Source organism: Astyanax mexicanus, chromosome 9 (assembly GCF_023375975.1).
Source record: "Astyanax mexicanus isolate ESR-SI-001 chromosome 9, AstMex3_surface, whole genome shotgun sequence".
NCBI lineage: Eukaryota > Metazoa > Chordata > Actinopteri > Characiformes > Acestrorhamphidae > Astyanax > Astyanax mexicanus.
Window position 1 is genome coordinate 33,135,508 of NC_064416.1, and position 17,601 is coordinate 33,153,108.

The following is a 17,601-nucleotide window of genomic DNA, read 5'->3' on the forward strand; positions in this document are numbered from 1 at the left end:
ACGTAAACGTGGCACCAGAGTAAAAACGTCCCATGTAACTCTTAAAACAGTAAAACAAAGGTTTCGTTTCATTTATCTGCTTCATTTCCCTGACCTCAGATGTGTTCAATCAGCTAAGACGACTGCACCCGCTCTGAGAGCACTGCGACGCTAACGCTAACGTAAACGTGGCACCAGAGTAAAAACGTCCCATGTAACTCTTAAAACAGTAAAACAAAGGTTTCGTTTCATTTATCTGCTTCATTTCCCTGACCTCAGATGTGTTCAATCAGCTAAGACGGGACTGGTCGTGCAAGTTCTTTCTGGAGGTGTGCGGCTAATGTAGCTAGCGCTCATTAGCATACTGCAAACTGCATGCCACACATTCGCATCAACTGCAACAGGTTGTTAGCAAGGCTTTTTGAGATGGACGGGCCTGATTCAGAGGTAGCACGTTCTTGTAGAGCAGCATTTATACAAGAAACCCAAACTGTATGGAGATAGGTATTGGGAAACCTGCTCATTTATATAGTTTCTTTAGAGTTTCTTTTAAAAAAAATTGGAGAAACTGTCTCTACTGTGTAGAGGAGACTTTCTGCCAATGATTGAACTGCAAAAAACTGCAAATATATGCTGGGGGGCTTTGTAACACTCTTGCCCTCTCACTTTAGGCATGTTAGGCATGGAGTTAATAGGTTCACGTTTGTTTATCTGCTTCAAAGAGGCCTATTCTGTTGGTAATACTTGCACATGTATTTGCACATCTGTGTTGGCAATGGGTGCAACTAGCTGAATGTAAATTCATTACTTTGTTTCATCAAAGTTAAGACAGGTTATGTCATTTTCATGTAAGATGCATCACAGTATCATAGTGTTTATGAATGTTATGTTTATGTCTGTTTTATATCGGTATATGTAGTGATATGAATGTTGATCTACAGTACAGTATTACCAGTTTAATGGCATTAAGTCTCATTAATGTCTTGTTTAGCCCATTGTATATGTATCTTTTAAGTTAAGTCCCAAGCAAAGCACCATACATTAACTATATAGGGCACTCTGAACTTTTCTGTATATAAATATTGATTTGCAAGATTTGCAAGTATCTGTGCAGTTGAAAAAAAAGAATGTGTATCAAATACAATACTACAATATATACACAATAATAGAAACATATAATTGAATACAGTACCAGTCAATAGTTACCAAAGTCATCAAAACTATAAAGAAAAAAAAACATATGTACTTATTTAAGCTAGATTATGTTTTATATTTTAGATTCTTTAAAATAGCACCACTTGATTAGGTGACAGCTTTGCTCTTTTTGGCTGGATTTTCTCAGTCAGCTTTATGAAGTAGAGTCACCTGGAATTCAGGCTTTCAGTTAACAGCTGTGCTGAACTTATCAAGAGTTCATTACTTGAATTTTATGCCTCTTAATGTCTTAATGTGTTTGAGAGCATCAGTTGTAAAGTTGTGAAGAGGTAGAGTTACAGGTATACAGTGAATAGATCTATTTGAGTAATGTTCTAATCCATTATATGGCAATAACTTTTTAACTTAATAAAGAAAAAAAATCGGGAACTTTGAAAATATGCTCATGTGCGGTCGCAAAGACCATCAAAATGCGTCATGATGAAACTTGCTCTCATCAGTTGCACAGGATAAGTTCACCAGCCTCGGAAACTGTTAACTGCAAGTTAACAGCACCCCAGATAGGAGCACCTAAATGCTTCACAGAGTATTTTGGTTTGTTTAACACTTTCAAGTTGCTACATTTACGATTCCTTATGTGTTCCTTTACAATCCAGATGACTTCAGTATTCAATTAAAATGTAGGGAAAAAAATAAAAAACATAAAAAGATTGAGTGAGAAAGTGTATCCAAACTTTTGACTGGTACTGTAGGTCAAAAATAAGCCTTTTTGTACAATGACTGTAAAGCTGAGCTGTTGAGAACAGTCAGAGAACTCGGCCCCTCGCTGCAGTGGTCCATCAGCGGCTGAGCTTTCTCACACCCACGCACTCACTCTCACTGCCATGTACATGTGCACACACACACACACACACACACACACACACACACAGTCACAGAGCTCCTACAGTAACATACTGCCTCATACACACTGATCCCCCATATTTTTAGTTTGGGGCGGAGTCGGTCGGCGGTGATGAGGACAGTCAGACAGCGGGAATACTGGGGGCCTTGTGTCTTTCTGAGCCTTCCCATCATTCCACAGGGCAGGAGGCTACACGCATGGAAAATGAGCTGCACATTACAATTACTGTTCATAAACGCTCTTTATTATTAATGTACCAGACTGTTTAGTGCCAGTGAGGAACACTGATGGTGATGTTTGAAGTGTTAGAAGTGATACCAAAGTGATACGAAAGACCACGCCTTATCATGCTTTGATCTTCAATAGTTTTTTTAAAGGTCATTATCAGAAAACTGTACCTTTTAACCCGCAGAAATCCAGCTTAATCCCTTTTTATTAATTTATTTTTTTATTTCCTGTCATGTCATGCATTCGTCTACCCTGTAATTGGAAGATGCGCGACACAGTGGACAGTGGAAGGGTGGACATTGACAGAGTGGACAAATATTAGCAAAAAATGTATAGAAATTAACTGTTCACGGTCACCTTAGGCCCTATGTCAGTGTGGTGTTGCTGTCGTAACGGCGGGAAAAGTATCCCTTGTGCAACTTAAAATTCTCAAAAGGCATGTACTAATTCTCGTAACTAATCATATGTGTGTTTTGGGCGTAACATGAAACAAACCAGCATCAAATCAGCATGTCACTTGCCTTACATTCCCTTTAAGAGTCAGGTGTGCTCTGGCTATTTTATGCGTGTTGCTAATTGAATGGTGCAGCTATCTGGTCATGATTACGCTTCACCTCAGCTACAAATGGAGACAATTTTATTATAATGTTATTAGTATTATTATTTTCTGATCATGCAGCAGGAAGTCCCTTCAGTTCCTTGAAAAAATAAAATAAGATGAAGGCTGTGATATAATGTGTAAAATAGGGGTGGGCGATATGGCTCTAAAATAATATCACGATATGTCATGTTATTTTCACGATAACGATACTTTTGGCGATATGACAAAACGCTGAATTAGAAAAAATATTTTGAATTTTATTGTTGCATGCACTATGATATGGCTAACTGAGATATTAAAAAAAAAGAATTTTATTAGATTTGTAACAGAAGTCAATGATCCAGATTGCCATGATGCTAATAATCACTCCATATATCTCCATATATCCAGGATTAAAGTTAAATGATACTGGACAGATATAATCTGTCTCTATTAGATATATAATGGGTATTTAGATATTTAGAACAGTGTGAATTTTTATTTTTCTAAAAACTGCAAAAAAGTAGAACCCTGATGTGATCATTAGGTAATTAGAGGTGGGTGATAGGGCACGATATTTCAGGGTATAATATCGTTCACGATATTCTAAATTTTTGGCAATATTATCACGAACGACACGATATGATACACCCCTAGTGTAAAATGAAAATAGCTAAAAAAAAAAAAAAAAAAGTTAATTGAAATGTTTATATTAGTAACTACAGTAAAAACAACACAAAAATAAATGTATGCAGTGTAATACAATGTTCTTTAAAGTGAAAGTTAACATTCCTATAAATGTGTATTAATGTGCTGAATCATTTATTGAGTAAATCTTATGTATTAATGTATTGTTACATTGTAACAAGGCTGTATTACAGCATTAATGAGCTACAATAAAACATATGTTTTTTTTTTTCTCTATATGTGTGTATCTTCAGGTAGTGGACCCATCCAGCTGTGGCAGTTTCTGCTGGAGCTCCTCACAGACAAATCGTGCCAGTCGTTCATCAGCTGGACGGGAGACGGCTGGGAGTTTAAGCTCTCGGATCCTGATGAGGTGAGGGGTCGGACAGGGCTGCAGGAAATACAGCCGTCGCCCCACTCTGACAGTGCTCAGAGCTGTGTTAGCCTAATGATGCAGAATCAGATTAGCACAGAGCAGAATGGGATAAAAGCAGGCTGTCAGTGAAGAACATTACTGAGACCATTACCAGTCTAATTCACTATATATGAGCAGAACACTGCATTTAAAAAGCTGAATATGAACATTCGTGCTGTACATTGTACTGCTTGCTGGTTAAGCAACTGTTGGAATAGTGGTACTGTATATAAAGGATTCATTGGTTATATATTGGCAACCAAATGTATTTGTCCAAAAGATAAAACAAATATTTAAAAGAATAAGTGAAGAGTCAAAATATTTGTTTTTACCAAACTGTAATTAATTTGTTTATGGGATGAAAAATAAATTGAGAAAAGTATAACCCCCCCAAAAAAAACAGTGTTTAATATTGGCCATATTGGTTTCATTTTGTTTAAATTTAGTTTCAGCAAATATGTTGTAGTCCAATAAATCATATAGTTTCTTTATGGTATAGGAGACATTTATTTATTCATTAATTTGATATAAAAAATTAAGGTATATATAGCTATTTTATTTCATATGCAGTACAAGTCAAAAGTGTGGACACACCTTAAATTCAATGATCTATCATGATTTAAAAAATTGTAATGTTCTGCATTGTAAAGTAATACTGAATTCATCCAAACTATGAAGAAAAGAACATATGGAATTTAGTAAACAAAAAATGTTTTTTTTATGTTCAGTAGAAAGTAGCACCCCTGGTTAGATGGATTTTCTCCAGGTTCATGGTCAGGTTTATGAGGTAGAGTCACCTGGAATTCAGGCTTTCAGTTAACAGCTGTGCTGAACGCGTCAAAATTTAATATTACTTGAATTTCTTGCCTCTTTATATGTTTGAGAGCATCAGTTGTAAAGTTGGGAAGAGGTAGAGTTACAGGTATACAGTGAATAGAACTATTTGGTTAATGTTCTAATCAATATTATGGCAAGAACTACTCAACTAAGTAAAGAAATAAAATGAATTGAAGAAATGAAGGTCAGTCTATGCACAATCCAATTTCAAGTTCTTAAAATTATCCTCGAGTGCAGTCGCAAAAAAAAGACCATCAAAAACATTGTGATGATGAAACTGGCTCTTATCAGGAGCGCCAAGCGAAAGGAAAACCAGGAATTCTCTCTGTTGCACAGGATAAGTTCATCAGAGTTACCAGCCTCAGAAACCACAAGTTAACAGCACCAAGTTTATTACATGATTCCTTATGTGTTCCTTCATTGTCTAGATGACTCAGTATTAATGAAAAAAAACATTAAATATAAAGGTGTGTCCAAGCTTTTGACTTTAACTGCACATCACAGTGTGATTATATGTGGATTGTAATGCTGTGAATGTAACGCTGTATCTCTGCATCTCTGCAGGTGGCACGAAGGTGGGGAAAGAGAAAGAACAAGCCCAAGATGAACTACGAGAAGCTGAGCCGCGGCCTGCGCTACTACTACGACAAAAACATCATCCACAAGACGTCCGGCAAGCGATACGTCTACCGCTTCGTCTGCGACTTGAAAAGCCTGCTGGGATACACGCCCGAGGAGCTGCACGCCATGCTGGACGTCAAGCCCGACACGGACGAGTGAAGAGATTTCAAAAATGTCTAAAATTTCAAAATGTAAAAAAAAAAAAAAACCAGAGTGCTGGGGAAGAAGGGGCGTTTTATAAATTCCTCCGTCTCCCTGGTAACCAGTTTGGTACCCAGTTTGGTATCCAGTTCGGGGTGTCCAGTTTGGGTCCAGTCACATCCTGTCTTAATACCTACCTAGTCGTGGTCCAGTTTTTTTTGGTTTTTATTTTTTTATTTTTGTATTTGAGCTCATGACTGCAGCCGTCGCAAAAAGGAAGCGAATTCCGAAACTTTGACCAAAGTTCCTTAGTCTGTAGTGTGAATGTGTATCGTATCCATATGCAGCTCAGAACGGGAAAAGAAAAAAAAAAAGAGCAGAGCAAAACTGGGAGTTTCTAAGTAGAACCCGCTGTTATATATTTTTATTTTATTTTTTATTTTTATTATTTGTATTATTTTTTTATTTTTATCGACCCAGCAGCACCGTAACAACAACAACAACAACAAGAGACTGCTAGCTAAGCGAGAAGGAGGGACCGGGAAAAGAACGAAGGATGAAGGACTCGTTCTTAAAATGGACTTTGTATGTACGGATGAACACGAAAAAAAAAAAATGTTCCGGTTATTTCTGTTATTATGTGTTTTTTTTTTTTTTATTATTATTATTATTAAATAATGTTGCCAAAATTAGAGAGGAACAGGAAACGTCACAGAAATATTTACTAATATTAAGTATATTAAGTTACTCACTGTTACTGTCCTGCTTGTTTAAGGCATGGGCAGAGTTCTCAGATGGACCAGAGAATAATGAAAAAAAAATAGAAAAAGAAAAAAATATATATTTTATTTTTTTAATTTAGGTTTTTTTTTGTTTTTTTTCTGATGCATTTGTGCCAGTATTATTGTTTTAATGTTTTTTTTTTTTTTTTAAGATTTTATGGCTCATTAAAATACTGTTGAAGATGAAGGGTTAATCATAATGGAAATGATAAAGTTAATAATAATAATAATAATAATAATGCAAAATTGATTCGAAATTCCCCCCACTAAACCCTGCATTGTTGTTTTAAAAAATGTCACCAAATTTCAAACTTATTTTCTTTTAACTTATTTTTTTTCTCTCTCTCTCTTTGCACACACCTCTAGTGAAGTGAGTTCAGAGCAGATCATACTAGAGACTGTTTTTCTTTCATGTCTTTTTTTTTTCTCTTTTTTTAACTCCTTGTAGTTCAGTTAGAAGGGCTTCTTCACACTCAAACCGAGAATGGGTGACAGACACAACCGAAAGTAGCCGTTTTCTGCTAAACGTCTGGCTGTGAACACACCCCGCCTTCGGCTTATGAGCAGAAGTGCGTTTCGGTTTGAACCGAGCGCGACTCAGGCAGCTGTCGAACACTGCCCACCTCACAACCTCACTTTTTTCTTTTCTTTTCTTTTTTTTTTACCCCTTACATCTCAGCATCTTAGTTTAAGTCTGTTTCCACAATCCATCACTTTTAGCAGTTTTAGCCATTTTTGTGTTGGTTTTGTCTATGTAGGAGATTATATTATTATATTTTAGAGTAGAGATAGTTCCTGTTAGTTCCTGTTCTCACTGTCTGTCACAAGTAGTGTGAAAAGTAGAGTATGAAGAGAAGGAGAAGGAGGAGAAGAAGTCTAGCACATTGGATCGCGAAATGTCTTAGAACTGAGGGATTCTCTGGATTCTTTGGTTTTGGTTGTGAACTGAACTGAAATGAAAGTGACGTCTGCTTCAGGTTGGGCATGAAGATCATTACGAATATTATTGATCATTTATGACAAATCCTGTTCAAATGAATAGAACTGCAATCAACTACAAACTGATGGAAATCAGAGAGACAGCAGCTTAAGACAAAAAAAACGTAGCACAACGAGACGGTATGAATATGAACGTCAATAGTTAGCTTTGTGGAACAGTATGATGGAGGTATGGTTTGAAGAAACAGAAGGTTTGAAGTGAATAAATGGAATGAATATTTTGAAGGAATTGACTTTTAGTCAACTAAAGGAAGGTAGGGAGGGACGTTTGACCTGGTTTGACTTTGGACAGAGTGATGTAAAGAAAGAAAGTAACAGAAACATTAGCAAGGTTAGCGTGGCTGTTAGCTGTTAGCTAGCTAGCTTCTGATGCAAAAAAAGAGGAATGGTGAAAGAGGAAGAGGCTCGTTTAGCATTAGCATTAGCACACGCCTTCTCAGAAGTGAAGAACATTCTCAAAAGTGAGTTAAAGACAGAGAAAGTTTTAAGTTTAAAGCTTTCCACTGTTGTTCTTCTTTCTCTTTTCTCCAAATTCACGATAAATCAAGCGTTTTTAAGCAAAGCGCCCTGTTTGCCATCTTCAGGCAAATCCGCAGTGTCTTTTTCAGACATCATTTCAGGCTCTCACATTGTTCCTCCTGTGGGAAGATCTCAGTGTACAGACTGGGGCTTTGTGGGAAAAGCCAAAGTGAAGAAGTGAAGAAGTTTCATCTACGGAGAAAGAAAAAAAAAAAACAAATGTTATTGTTTACAGTGGTGGATCGCTAGTTTGAGAAGCGTCTATTTGTACAGATCGTGTTTCATAACTCTTTATTAAAAGACCCAGATTGAACAAATAAGCCGCGGTCGGACCCGGAATAACATCCCAGCTCATGTGAGGTCCCGGTGCCCAGTGTTTTAAACACTCCAAAAGCTCAAAAAGCGCTGGAGCTCATCTGTTTATCTGCAAGAACATCCATTAGCTTCATCCCTTTTATCTGTTATCTGTTATCTGTATGAACCGAACCAAGAAAACGCGTTGGGCTCGGATTATCAAGAAGTCGGGAATCAAGAAGTCAAATAATGCTGTTTATGCAGGAACTGAATCAAAGAGCACACCTAAAAACAAGAAAAAGAAAAAGAAAGAGCAGAGTGGGTGGGTGGATGGAAATCTTCCAGGAATTCTAATGGAACTTCTAAACTTTTAACAGAGAACTTAGAGAATAGGGGAAGGATGGAAGCATAGAAACCAGTCCAGTGGAGACCAGTGCGGTTAGTTTTTGGCCCAGTGTGGGCGTCCATCCGAATAATGTGCAGTGTTTAGGTGAGGAGGTGTTTGATTTGTTACCTAGCAACGCAACAAATTATTCACTCAAAAGTAATTATTAATTCATTATTATTTATTTTTTTTTTTTTAGATTTTTTTTTCATGTTTTGTAATTGATACCGTCCAAAAATGCCATGACACATGGTTTCTGTTCCAGTTACTGTATTCCTCTTTTTTTTTTTCTTTTTTTTATGTTTCATAACATCCATTAGGTTTTAATTAGGTTACGTTTTTTTTTTTTAATGAACAGAGACTGATAAATATCTTTTTTATCCTCTTTTAAAAAAATATATATATATAAATCCTAATGTAACACAATGTAACATGAATGAACGAGCAGAGGAGAATTCATGAATGGATATGGATAAAACAGGCTACTGTATGTACTGAAAGCTGATATTTGTTCTGATTCATATTTCATAAACGTGCGTATACGTGCGTCGTCACTCATCGTTTGGGATGTTTGTGATAAGGGCATATCACACACCAAACCGTTTATGAGGAACATTTGTTTTCTTTTTTTTTATTATTCTTTTTTTGTACAATTTACTGTGTTTTTCTTTGTTTTTTTTTAATGAGAATTTTAATGTATTTAGTTCACAAACATTTGAATATTTTTCAATAATTTATATTTTATAAACTTTGAAATATGAGATGCAGACAGCTGGTGCTTTCATGGGAAAAAAAAGAAGAAAAAAAAAAACAATGAGGTAGCGCAGGACCAAATGTAGCGAGTTTTACGTTTTTGTTTTTTTTATATACAGAAAAATAAAGAAAAAAAAAGTTGATATGAAATATGAAATAAAAACCTGTCTGCTTATACAGTTATATAAAGAAAAGGCTGATGCTGGCCCATCATTAAGTTCTGCTGGAGAGTTTTATAAACGGTAGCTTCTATTTCTTATTGTACTTCAAATTGTTATGTTATAAAATGTATGTGAAAGAAAAAACAAAACTGGTTGTGTCGTTTTTACTAATTTTTCTTTTTTTTGTATTAATTGCATTATAAATGAATACGGAAGTCATCCAGACTGTAAAGGAAGACATATTGAATCATGAATGAAAGTTAAAATACTATACAATAAGCATTTTAGTGGCTCTTATATCTGGGGTTAAGCTGTTAACTTGTGATTTCTGAGGCTGGTAACTTATCCTGTTCAACAGAGGTCTTCCTTTCCTTGGGTGTTCCTGATGAGTGCCAGTTTCCTCACCATCATAATGTTTGATGCACTTCAGAATATTTTATACATTAGTTCTTGACATTTTTGACAGATTTAACTCTTGACGAGTTTAGCACAGCTGTTAACTGAAAGCCATTCCAAGTGACTCTACCTCATAAATCTGACTGAGAAAATCCAGCCAATAAGCAAGAGAACATATTCTGCTTTGTTACTAAATAATTCCATATGTTTTCTTCATAGCTTGGATGACTCTTATTAATATTTAGTATTAGTAACATAATGAAATCATATTATGATCATGCAAACTGACACAAACATATAAACAGCCAAGAATTTGCCTACATATCGTCGCTGTCCTGTGAAAAACACTTATCTAAATTTTTGTCGATTTTTAGTTTCCAACATAATTTGAACAGACAAACTGTCCCTTACACTGTGCCAACATTTCTTGATTGAACGGATGAATAGAAACTCTTCAAAATGACATGAAATTAACTGTTTTTACATTGACTTCCATTGAAAGTTCAAAAAGTTGTTTCTCTCTCCTGTGAAGTTGCTGTTTTGGCAATAAGTGTTTTTCATTGGACAGCGTTGATATAAAAAAACAGAGAGCAGCAACATCCGCAACATTGCCACTACACATTCCTCACTACACTTGGGTCTACACTTCTGTGATGCAGCACCAATGCAAAAATAGTACATTAAAATACATCAAGGCCATTAATTTTTTTAACATGATGAACACTCTTGAGAAGCATTGCTTGATGTGAATCATGCTTACCACAAAACAGCTCTCAGAAGACCTACGTTCAAGAATTGTTGACCTGCATGAAGCTGGAAAGGGTTACAAAAGTATCTCTAAAAGCCTTGAGGTTCATGTGTCCACGGTAAGACAGACGTTCTACAAATGGAGATGGCAAAATATACTGTGGACAGATGAAACCAAAACTGAGTTTGATACTCTATGTGTGGAGAAAAAAGGCACAGCACACTTTCATCAAAACCTCATCCCAACTGTGAAACATGGTGGAGACGGCATCATGGTTTGGGTTTGGGGCTGCTTTGCTTTTTGCCTTAGGGTCTGGAGGGATTGCCGTCATCAACGGAAAAATGAATTCCCAAGTTTACTAAGACATTTTGCAGGAAAACTTAAGAGCATCTATCCGCCAACTGAAGCTCAACAGAGGATGGATGGTGCAACAGGACAACGACCCAAAACATAGAACTAAATCAACAACCGATTGGCTTCAACAGAAGAAAATATGCCTTCTGGAGAGTCCTGACCTCCACCCAACTGAGACGCTGTGGCCTAATGACCTTAAGAGAGCGATTCACACCAGATATCCCAAGAATATTATAGCTGAACTGAAACAGTTTAGTGAAGAGGAATGTTCCAAAATTCCTCCTGACCATTGTACAGGTCTGATCTGCAACTACAGGAAACTTTTGGTTGAGGTTTTTGCTGCCAAAGGAAGGTCAACCAGTTATTAAACCAAAAGTTTACATACTTTTTCCTCCCTTGCTGTGAATGTTAACATGTTGTGTTCAATAAAACCATGCAAACATATCTATTTTTGGTGTGGTATTAGTTTAATGAGCAGACTGTGTTTGTCTATTGTTGTGACTTAGATAAAGATCAGAACACATTTAATGACCAATGTAAGCAGAAATCCGAGTATAATCTCAAAGGGCTCACATACTTTTTCTTGCAACTTGGGATATCTGGGTACTGGACTGGCCTGTCTACTGTCCTGACATGTCCTCAATAGAGAATACAGTTTTGGAGAAAACAATCATGCCAGCACGTTTGATCATGCACACTCACGCAAACACGAACAGCAGGATTCTGCTTACACATGCATTTGTCGCCTCGACGGTTGCATGCTCTGTTCTGCAGATTCTGCGGCAGATCTGTGGTCAGGTTTATTATAAGCCTGAATTTAAATGTGACACTGCTTTCTTTCATTGCTAATCAGCACCCACAACACAGCCTGCCCTCTATATTTACCCGCACCCTTTCAGCACAGCCTGTTTCTATACATGCAGCGCTTCTGTTTACCATCAGCCAGCAGCTTCTTAGCAACATCATTAGCAGCATCTTCCTGTTCCTTGACAGTTAGCGCTTAGCTCAGGGGCAGAGCTGCCGTGGAGGGCCTTTAAGGAGAGTCTAACACTTAAACACAGCAGATTCTAGTAAGCGAATACAGTGACTTGCTAAAGTATTCATACCTCTTGAAATGTTTCAGATTTTGTCTCTTTACAGCCACAAACTTAAGTGTATTTTATTGAGATTGTAAGTGATGTACAAACAAAAAGTAGCACGTAATGTTTTTCAACATTTTAATCAAAATCAAAAGTATTCAATCCTTACTCAACCTTTACTCCGAAACCCCTTAATAAAATCCAGTGCAATCAACTGCCTTCAGAAGTCACTTAATTAGTTTATAGTTTATAGAGTTAATAGCTCTTTTAATAGTTGTGTATAATTTAGTTTCAGTATAAATATATCAACACTTGTTCTATGAAGGCCTCAGTAGTTTGATAGAGAACACTAGTTCTACTATTACAACTCCAGAAGAAATGTTGTTAGTTGAACTATTTAATGGTTTAACATATTAAGCAAAAACAAAGATACATATATAAAGAGGTTATATAGAAACAGTCTCTTCCAGTAGAGTTTTTGGCGTAGGCCCCGTCATCGGCCCAAGACTTGATACATCTGGGCTCTGCAGATCCTGGAGACCAACCTGGAGGCGGTGGGGAAGGAGGAGGGTAAGAACGACCATCAGCATCTGAAAGTCAGCAAAGGTACTGAATGAGTGATCTTATTTAAAGGCAGAAGGGATTGGATAGGTAATAAGGTGACGTAGCATTGGAGTCTTTAGTAGAACTTTCGCTGCGCTTTCATTGAACAAACAGCATCATGAAGAGTCACCAGGAACTGATCAGAACAGATTAGGGTTGGGCAGGGTTATGTTTTAGCATCCCAAAGAATATTTAACAAATGTAAACCTTCCAAGACATGGCCGTCCACCTGAATCCACAAACTGAGCAAGGAGAGCACTGATGGAAAACAGTGAGGGAACACTGAGGGAAACAGCCATGAGGCCTATGATCACTCTGGAGGAGCTGCAGAAATCCACAAACATGTGGAAGAAGGTGCTGTAGTCAGAAAAGACCAAAGTTGAACTTGAATTCAGTCTAAATACAAAGCGCTTGTGTGAAAAAAAAAAGTACTGTGAAACATGGTGGTGGCAGCATCATGCTATGGGGATGGGAAGATGGATGGAGCTAAATACAGGCTGAAAAATCTTGAGACTTGAGACTAGGAAGAAGATACACCTTCTAGCAAGACTAAGCTGCTCAATCAATGATTGTTTTTTTTATCAGCAGCAAATAATTAGGTTAATAATAAGTTCTAGTTTGGAGATAGAAGTTTTTTTTTAACACCAGACCTGACTTTCTGGTCCTCCTTCATACTGCACAGAGCTGTGGCTTTCCAACAGGGACAGTGAGGAACCCAGTGAGTCCAGGACCGTCTCAGTTCTGTCCTTTTGGCCAGAGGCATGGGACAGAACCTCAGGGACTGTCTCCGCTCGTTTGTGGCCTTCGTTAACGACCGTGTCACCCTGGCGGTCCCTGATGATGTCAGCGCTCTAAAACAGGCACACTGAGTCCATTCATATGTTCATAACCCCGGGCTCTGATACATTCCTCATGTCTAAATAAAAACACACAGAGCCTATCTTCTCACTGTAGCTCCGCCCCCTCTCTCTTTAATCCTGTTGGATGCAGTGCAGCTGGCTGACCGGAGCGCTGCTCGTCCCCAGAAAACCAGAAAGCAGAAAGTGACTTTTGTAGAAGAGTGAATGACTGATTTTAATCAGTGAGCTCAGCTGTGGATTATATAAACCCAACTGCACCAGTAACAATACTGGCAAAATATCAGACTACTAAAAACGTCACCTGACAACAGGGGTCTCCCTCTGGTATTCCACAACTACCAAGCATACAGATACATTTGATGTTACTATATGATAGTTGTACGTTTTGGTTTGAGTTAAGGTGTAGATTAAGGTCAAGTTTAGGTGTAGGTTAATGTCAGGTTCAGGTTGAGGTGTACACTAAGGTTAGGTTTAGGTTAAGTTGTATGTTAAGTTCCGGTTTAGGTTGAGGTGTATGTTAAAGTCAGGTTTAGTTTGAGTTGTACGTTAAGGTTGGGTTGAGGTTAAGTTGTATGTTAAGTTCAGGTTTAGGTTGAGGTGTATGTTAAGATCAGGTTTAGGTGTAGGTTAGGGTCAGGTTTAGGTTGATGTGTATGTTAAGGTCAGGTTTAGGTTTAGGTGTAGATTAATGTCAGGTCAAGGTTTGATTTGTACATTAAGATCGGGTTCAGGTGTAAATTAAGGTCAGGTTTAAGTTGAAGTGTACATTAGGGTCAGGTTTAGGTTGAGGTGTACGTAAAGGTCAGGTTTAGGTGTAGGCTAATGTCAGGTTTAGGCTGTGGTGTAGGTTACTTTTAGGTCAAGGTTTCAGTTAAAGTGGAGGTTAAATTTAGGTTTGATTTGAGGTGAAAGTTAAATTTATGTTTAGCATGACCTGAAGGTTAGGTTTAGGTTAAAGTGGAGGTTAGGTTTAGGTTAAAGTGGAGGTTAGGTTTAGGTTAAAGTGGAGGTAAGGTTTAGGTTAAAGTGAAGGTAAGGTTTAGGTAATTGTAGATTAAGATTTAGGTAGATTATGTAGTTTAGGCCTAGGTAAAATAAAATATAGGTTTAGATTTCAGTGTAGTTTAGGTTACAGTGGAAGTTAAATGTTGATTTAGGTAGATGTAAAGGTTAAGTTTAGGGTTGGGTTGAAGTAGAGTTTAGGTTTTGTATACAGCCAGGTTTAAGTTGAGGTGTAGGTTAAGATTATGTTTAGGTTAAATTGAAGGATAGGTTTAGGTTAAAATGAAGTTTATGTTTAGGTTAAAGTGGAGGTTAAGTTCAGGTTAAAATAAAGGTTACATATAGTGCTAAGTGAAGGTAAGATTAAGGTAAAGTGAAGGTGTAGGTTAAGATCAGTTTTAGGTAGATGTAAAAGTATAATATATTTTTTGATTACAGTGCAGTTTAGGTTACAGTGGAGGTTAGATTTTGGTAGGTAGATGTAAAGGTTAAGTTTAGGGTTGTGTTAAAGTAGAGGTTAGGGTTTTGGTTTAGTATACGGTCAGATTTAAGTTGAGGTGTATGTTTAAATTGGTTAAAATAAACGTTAGGTTTAGGTGTAGGTTGAGATCAGGTTTAGGTAGATGGGAAGCAATTGTTGATGGGAAGATGAATGGAGCTAAATTCAGGTCAGTCCTATAAGAAAACCTGTTGGAAGTTGCAAAAGACTTGAGACTGGGGAGGAGATTCATCTTCCAGCAAGACGATGACCCTAAACATACAGCCAGAGCTACAGTGGGATGATTTAGATCAAAGAATATTCATGTGTTAATATATTAGATGGCCCAGTCAAAGTCCTGACCTAAATCTCATTGAGCTTCTGTGGCTAGATGAAAAAAGACTAAATGTGCTGTTCACAAACGATTTCCATCCAACCTGGCTGAGCTTGAGCTGTTTTACCAAGAAGAATTGGCAAAAATCCCAGTCTCTAGATGTTCAAAGCTGCTAGACCTGGTTACCTAAATTTCCTTCGGGATAAATAAAGTATCTATCTATCTATCTATCTATCTATCTATCTATCTATCTATCTATCTATCTATCTATCTATCTATCTATCTATCTATCTATCTATCTATCTATCTATCTATCTACGCTTCAAGTAGAAAAATAGTTTTTAATAATTTTGCACATCATACTTTTCAGATTTTTATTAAAATTTTGATACCCATGCATAAGTTTTGTACCATCTTTTTGTTGTTCTATCACTTAAAATCTTAATGAAATACATTTAATTTATGGTTGTAAGATGTAAGATGTGAGATGACAAAATGTGTAGAAGTTCAAGGGGTATGAATACTTTTGCAAGCCACTGTACATGTTTTTTATTAGACAGTGATGATATAAAAATATTTAGAAAAGGTATAAAACAAGTATTATTATGATTGTCTTTTACAGCAGATAAACTAATAGAATTGGCTAAATATGAAATGTTGCATCTTATAAACTGCAGTTAGTTCTATCTGTACAGTTTATTAGACAAGATAAGATAAGTGGAGTGATGCTCTGCAGCTTCAGCGTGTGTGTAAGGTGGAGATGAGCTGCTGGAGGGTTATATGAGTTCTTGCGGCTTTGTTGGTACCAACAGTCGGGGATTTCAAAGGGTAATTTACATATCTTGCTGAGGAAAGTTTCCATTGCAATTGGGTGCAGAAAAAAAAAAAAAATATGTGCAAGAGTGTGAAGGCGTGTCACACCTGGTGGATTCTTTTCTCTCTCTGTCACACACACACACACACACACACTCTTTAAACGCACACACACATGCGAGAAAAAAAAAAAGATATGCAACCGCACATGCAAAACCATACATATGTAATATATGTACATAGAACCACATACAGATTATAGCATGATCAAATGCAGCATGCAGGCATCATATGTGTACATGAATATAGAAATATACACATACACACATGCTGGAAGCATCCTGCAGTAGAGTGCCTGGTGTGTTGAGTCTTAGTCCAAATATTTATGCTAAAAACTGGCGATTCCCAGCTGTCTCCCCTCTCCCAGAGCCGGCAGAGTCCACCCAAAACGCCTCAAACTCTTCCCTTCAAGAGCAACAAACCTAAAAGCATCACATGATATTTAGAATAAAAAATACTCTTATTTAATCGCAAAATACTCTTATTTTAATATGGAAAATGTCAGTTAATTTACTAATATAGAGTACCAGTTAAAAGTTAAGATACACTTTAATGATGTGTTTTTTTATTATTTAGAATTTTTAGCATGTTTCCAATCTATGAAGAAAAACACGTTATTACAGTATGTAGTAAACCAATTTTTTTAAAGAGACCGGAAAAATAAAAATCAAACCCCAAAAGCATCACATGATAGCTCGAAAAACCTTCTAGAGCACATTTTACCCAGAACCCAACTTTAGTTTTACAACTCCATATCATACAAAATTGGAGAAATATGGAAAATTCAAGAAAAAATACTATTTGATTGCAGAAAGTATAAATACAAGTGTCCTGTTTTATATGCAAAACATCATTTAATTTACTAATATAGAGTACCAGTTCAAAGTCAGGACACACTTAAATTCTGTGTTGTTTTTTTTTTTTTATTATTTTAAAATGGAAAAACATGTTATTACAGTATGTAGTAAACCAAAAAATGTTAAAGAAACCAGAAAAGTAAGGCCATGTTATGGCAAGAACCACTCAACTAAAACATATTTTGAGAAATAAAGTTCAATCAATGCAAAAAATTGTCAAGAAATTAAAATTATCCTTAAGTGCTGTCACCAACACCATCAAAAATGTTACTTTGTGATGTTGCTATTTAAAAGACAACATTTAAATTCACAGCATTTAAAACATTGTGGCACCAAGAATACCAAACATGTTTAATACTGTATGTTTATTTATATTATATGTTTTATATGCATATCTGTATGTACAGGAAAGCACTTAAAGGTGTAGTATTATATATGGATGACCAATCTAAGAATCATTTAGCCATTTTTACTTTATTTTTTGTTACTGTTTTATTTTTAAAATGTATATATATATATATATATATATATATATATATATATACAGTTGTGGTCAAAAGTTTACATACACTTGTAA

The 17,601-nt window shown here is 36.4% G+C and overlaps 1 protein-coding gene across 2 annotated transcripts in view; it reads left to right on the plus strand.

Annotated features, from left to right (window-relative positions):
• Nucleotides 1–8,067, plus strand: part of ets1 (v-ets avian erythroblastosis virus E26 oncogene homolog 1) — a 109,588-nt gene extending 101,521 nt beyond the window's left edge. For both annotated transcript variants that reach the window (XM_022679742.2, XM_007250993.3), the window contains 2 exons: nucleotides 3,788–3,906; nucleotides 5,350–8,067. In XM_022679742.2, coding sequence (XP_022535463.2) covers nucleotides 3,788–3,906; nucleotides 5,350–5,565 — 335 coding nt within the window. In that variant the 3' untranslated portion in view covers nucleotides 5,566–8,067. The remainder of the gene's footprint in view (nucleotides 1–3,787; nucleotides 3,907–5,349) is intronic.
• Nucleotides 8,068–17,601: the final 9,534 nt, after the last annotated feature.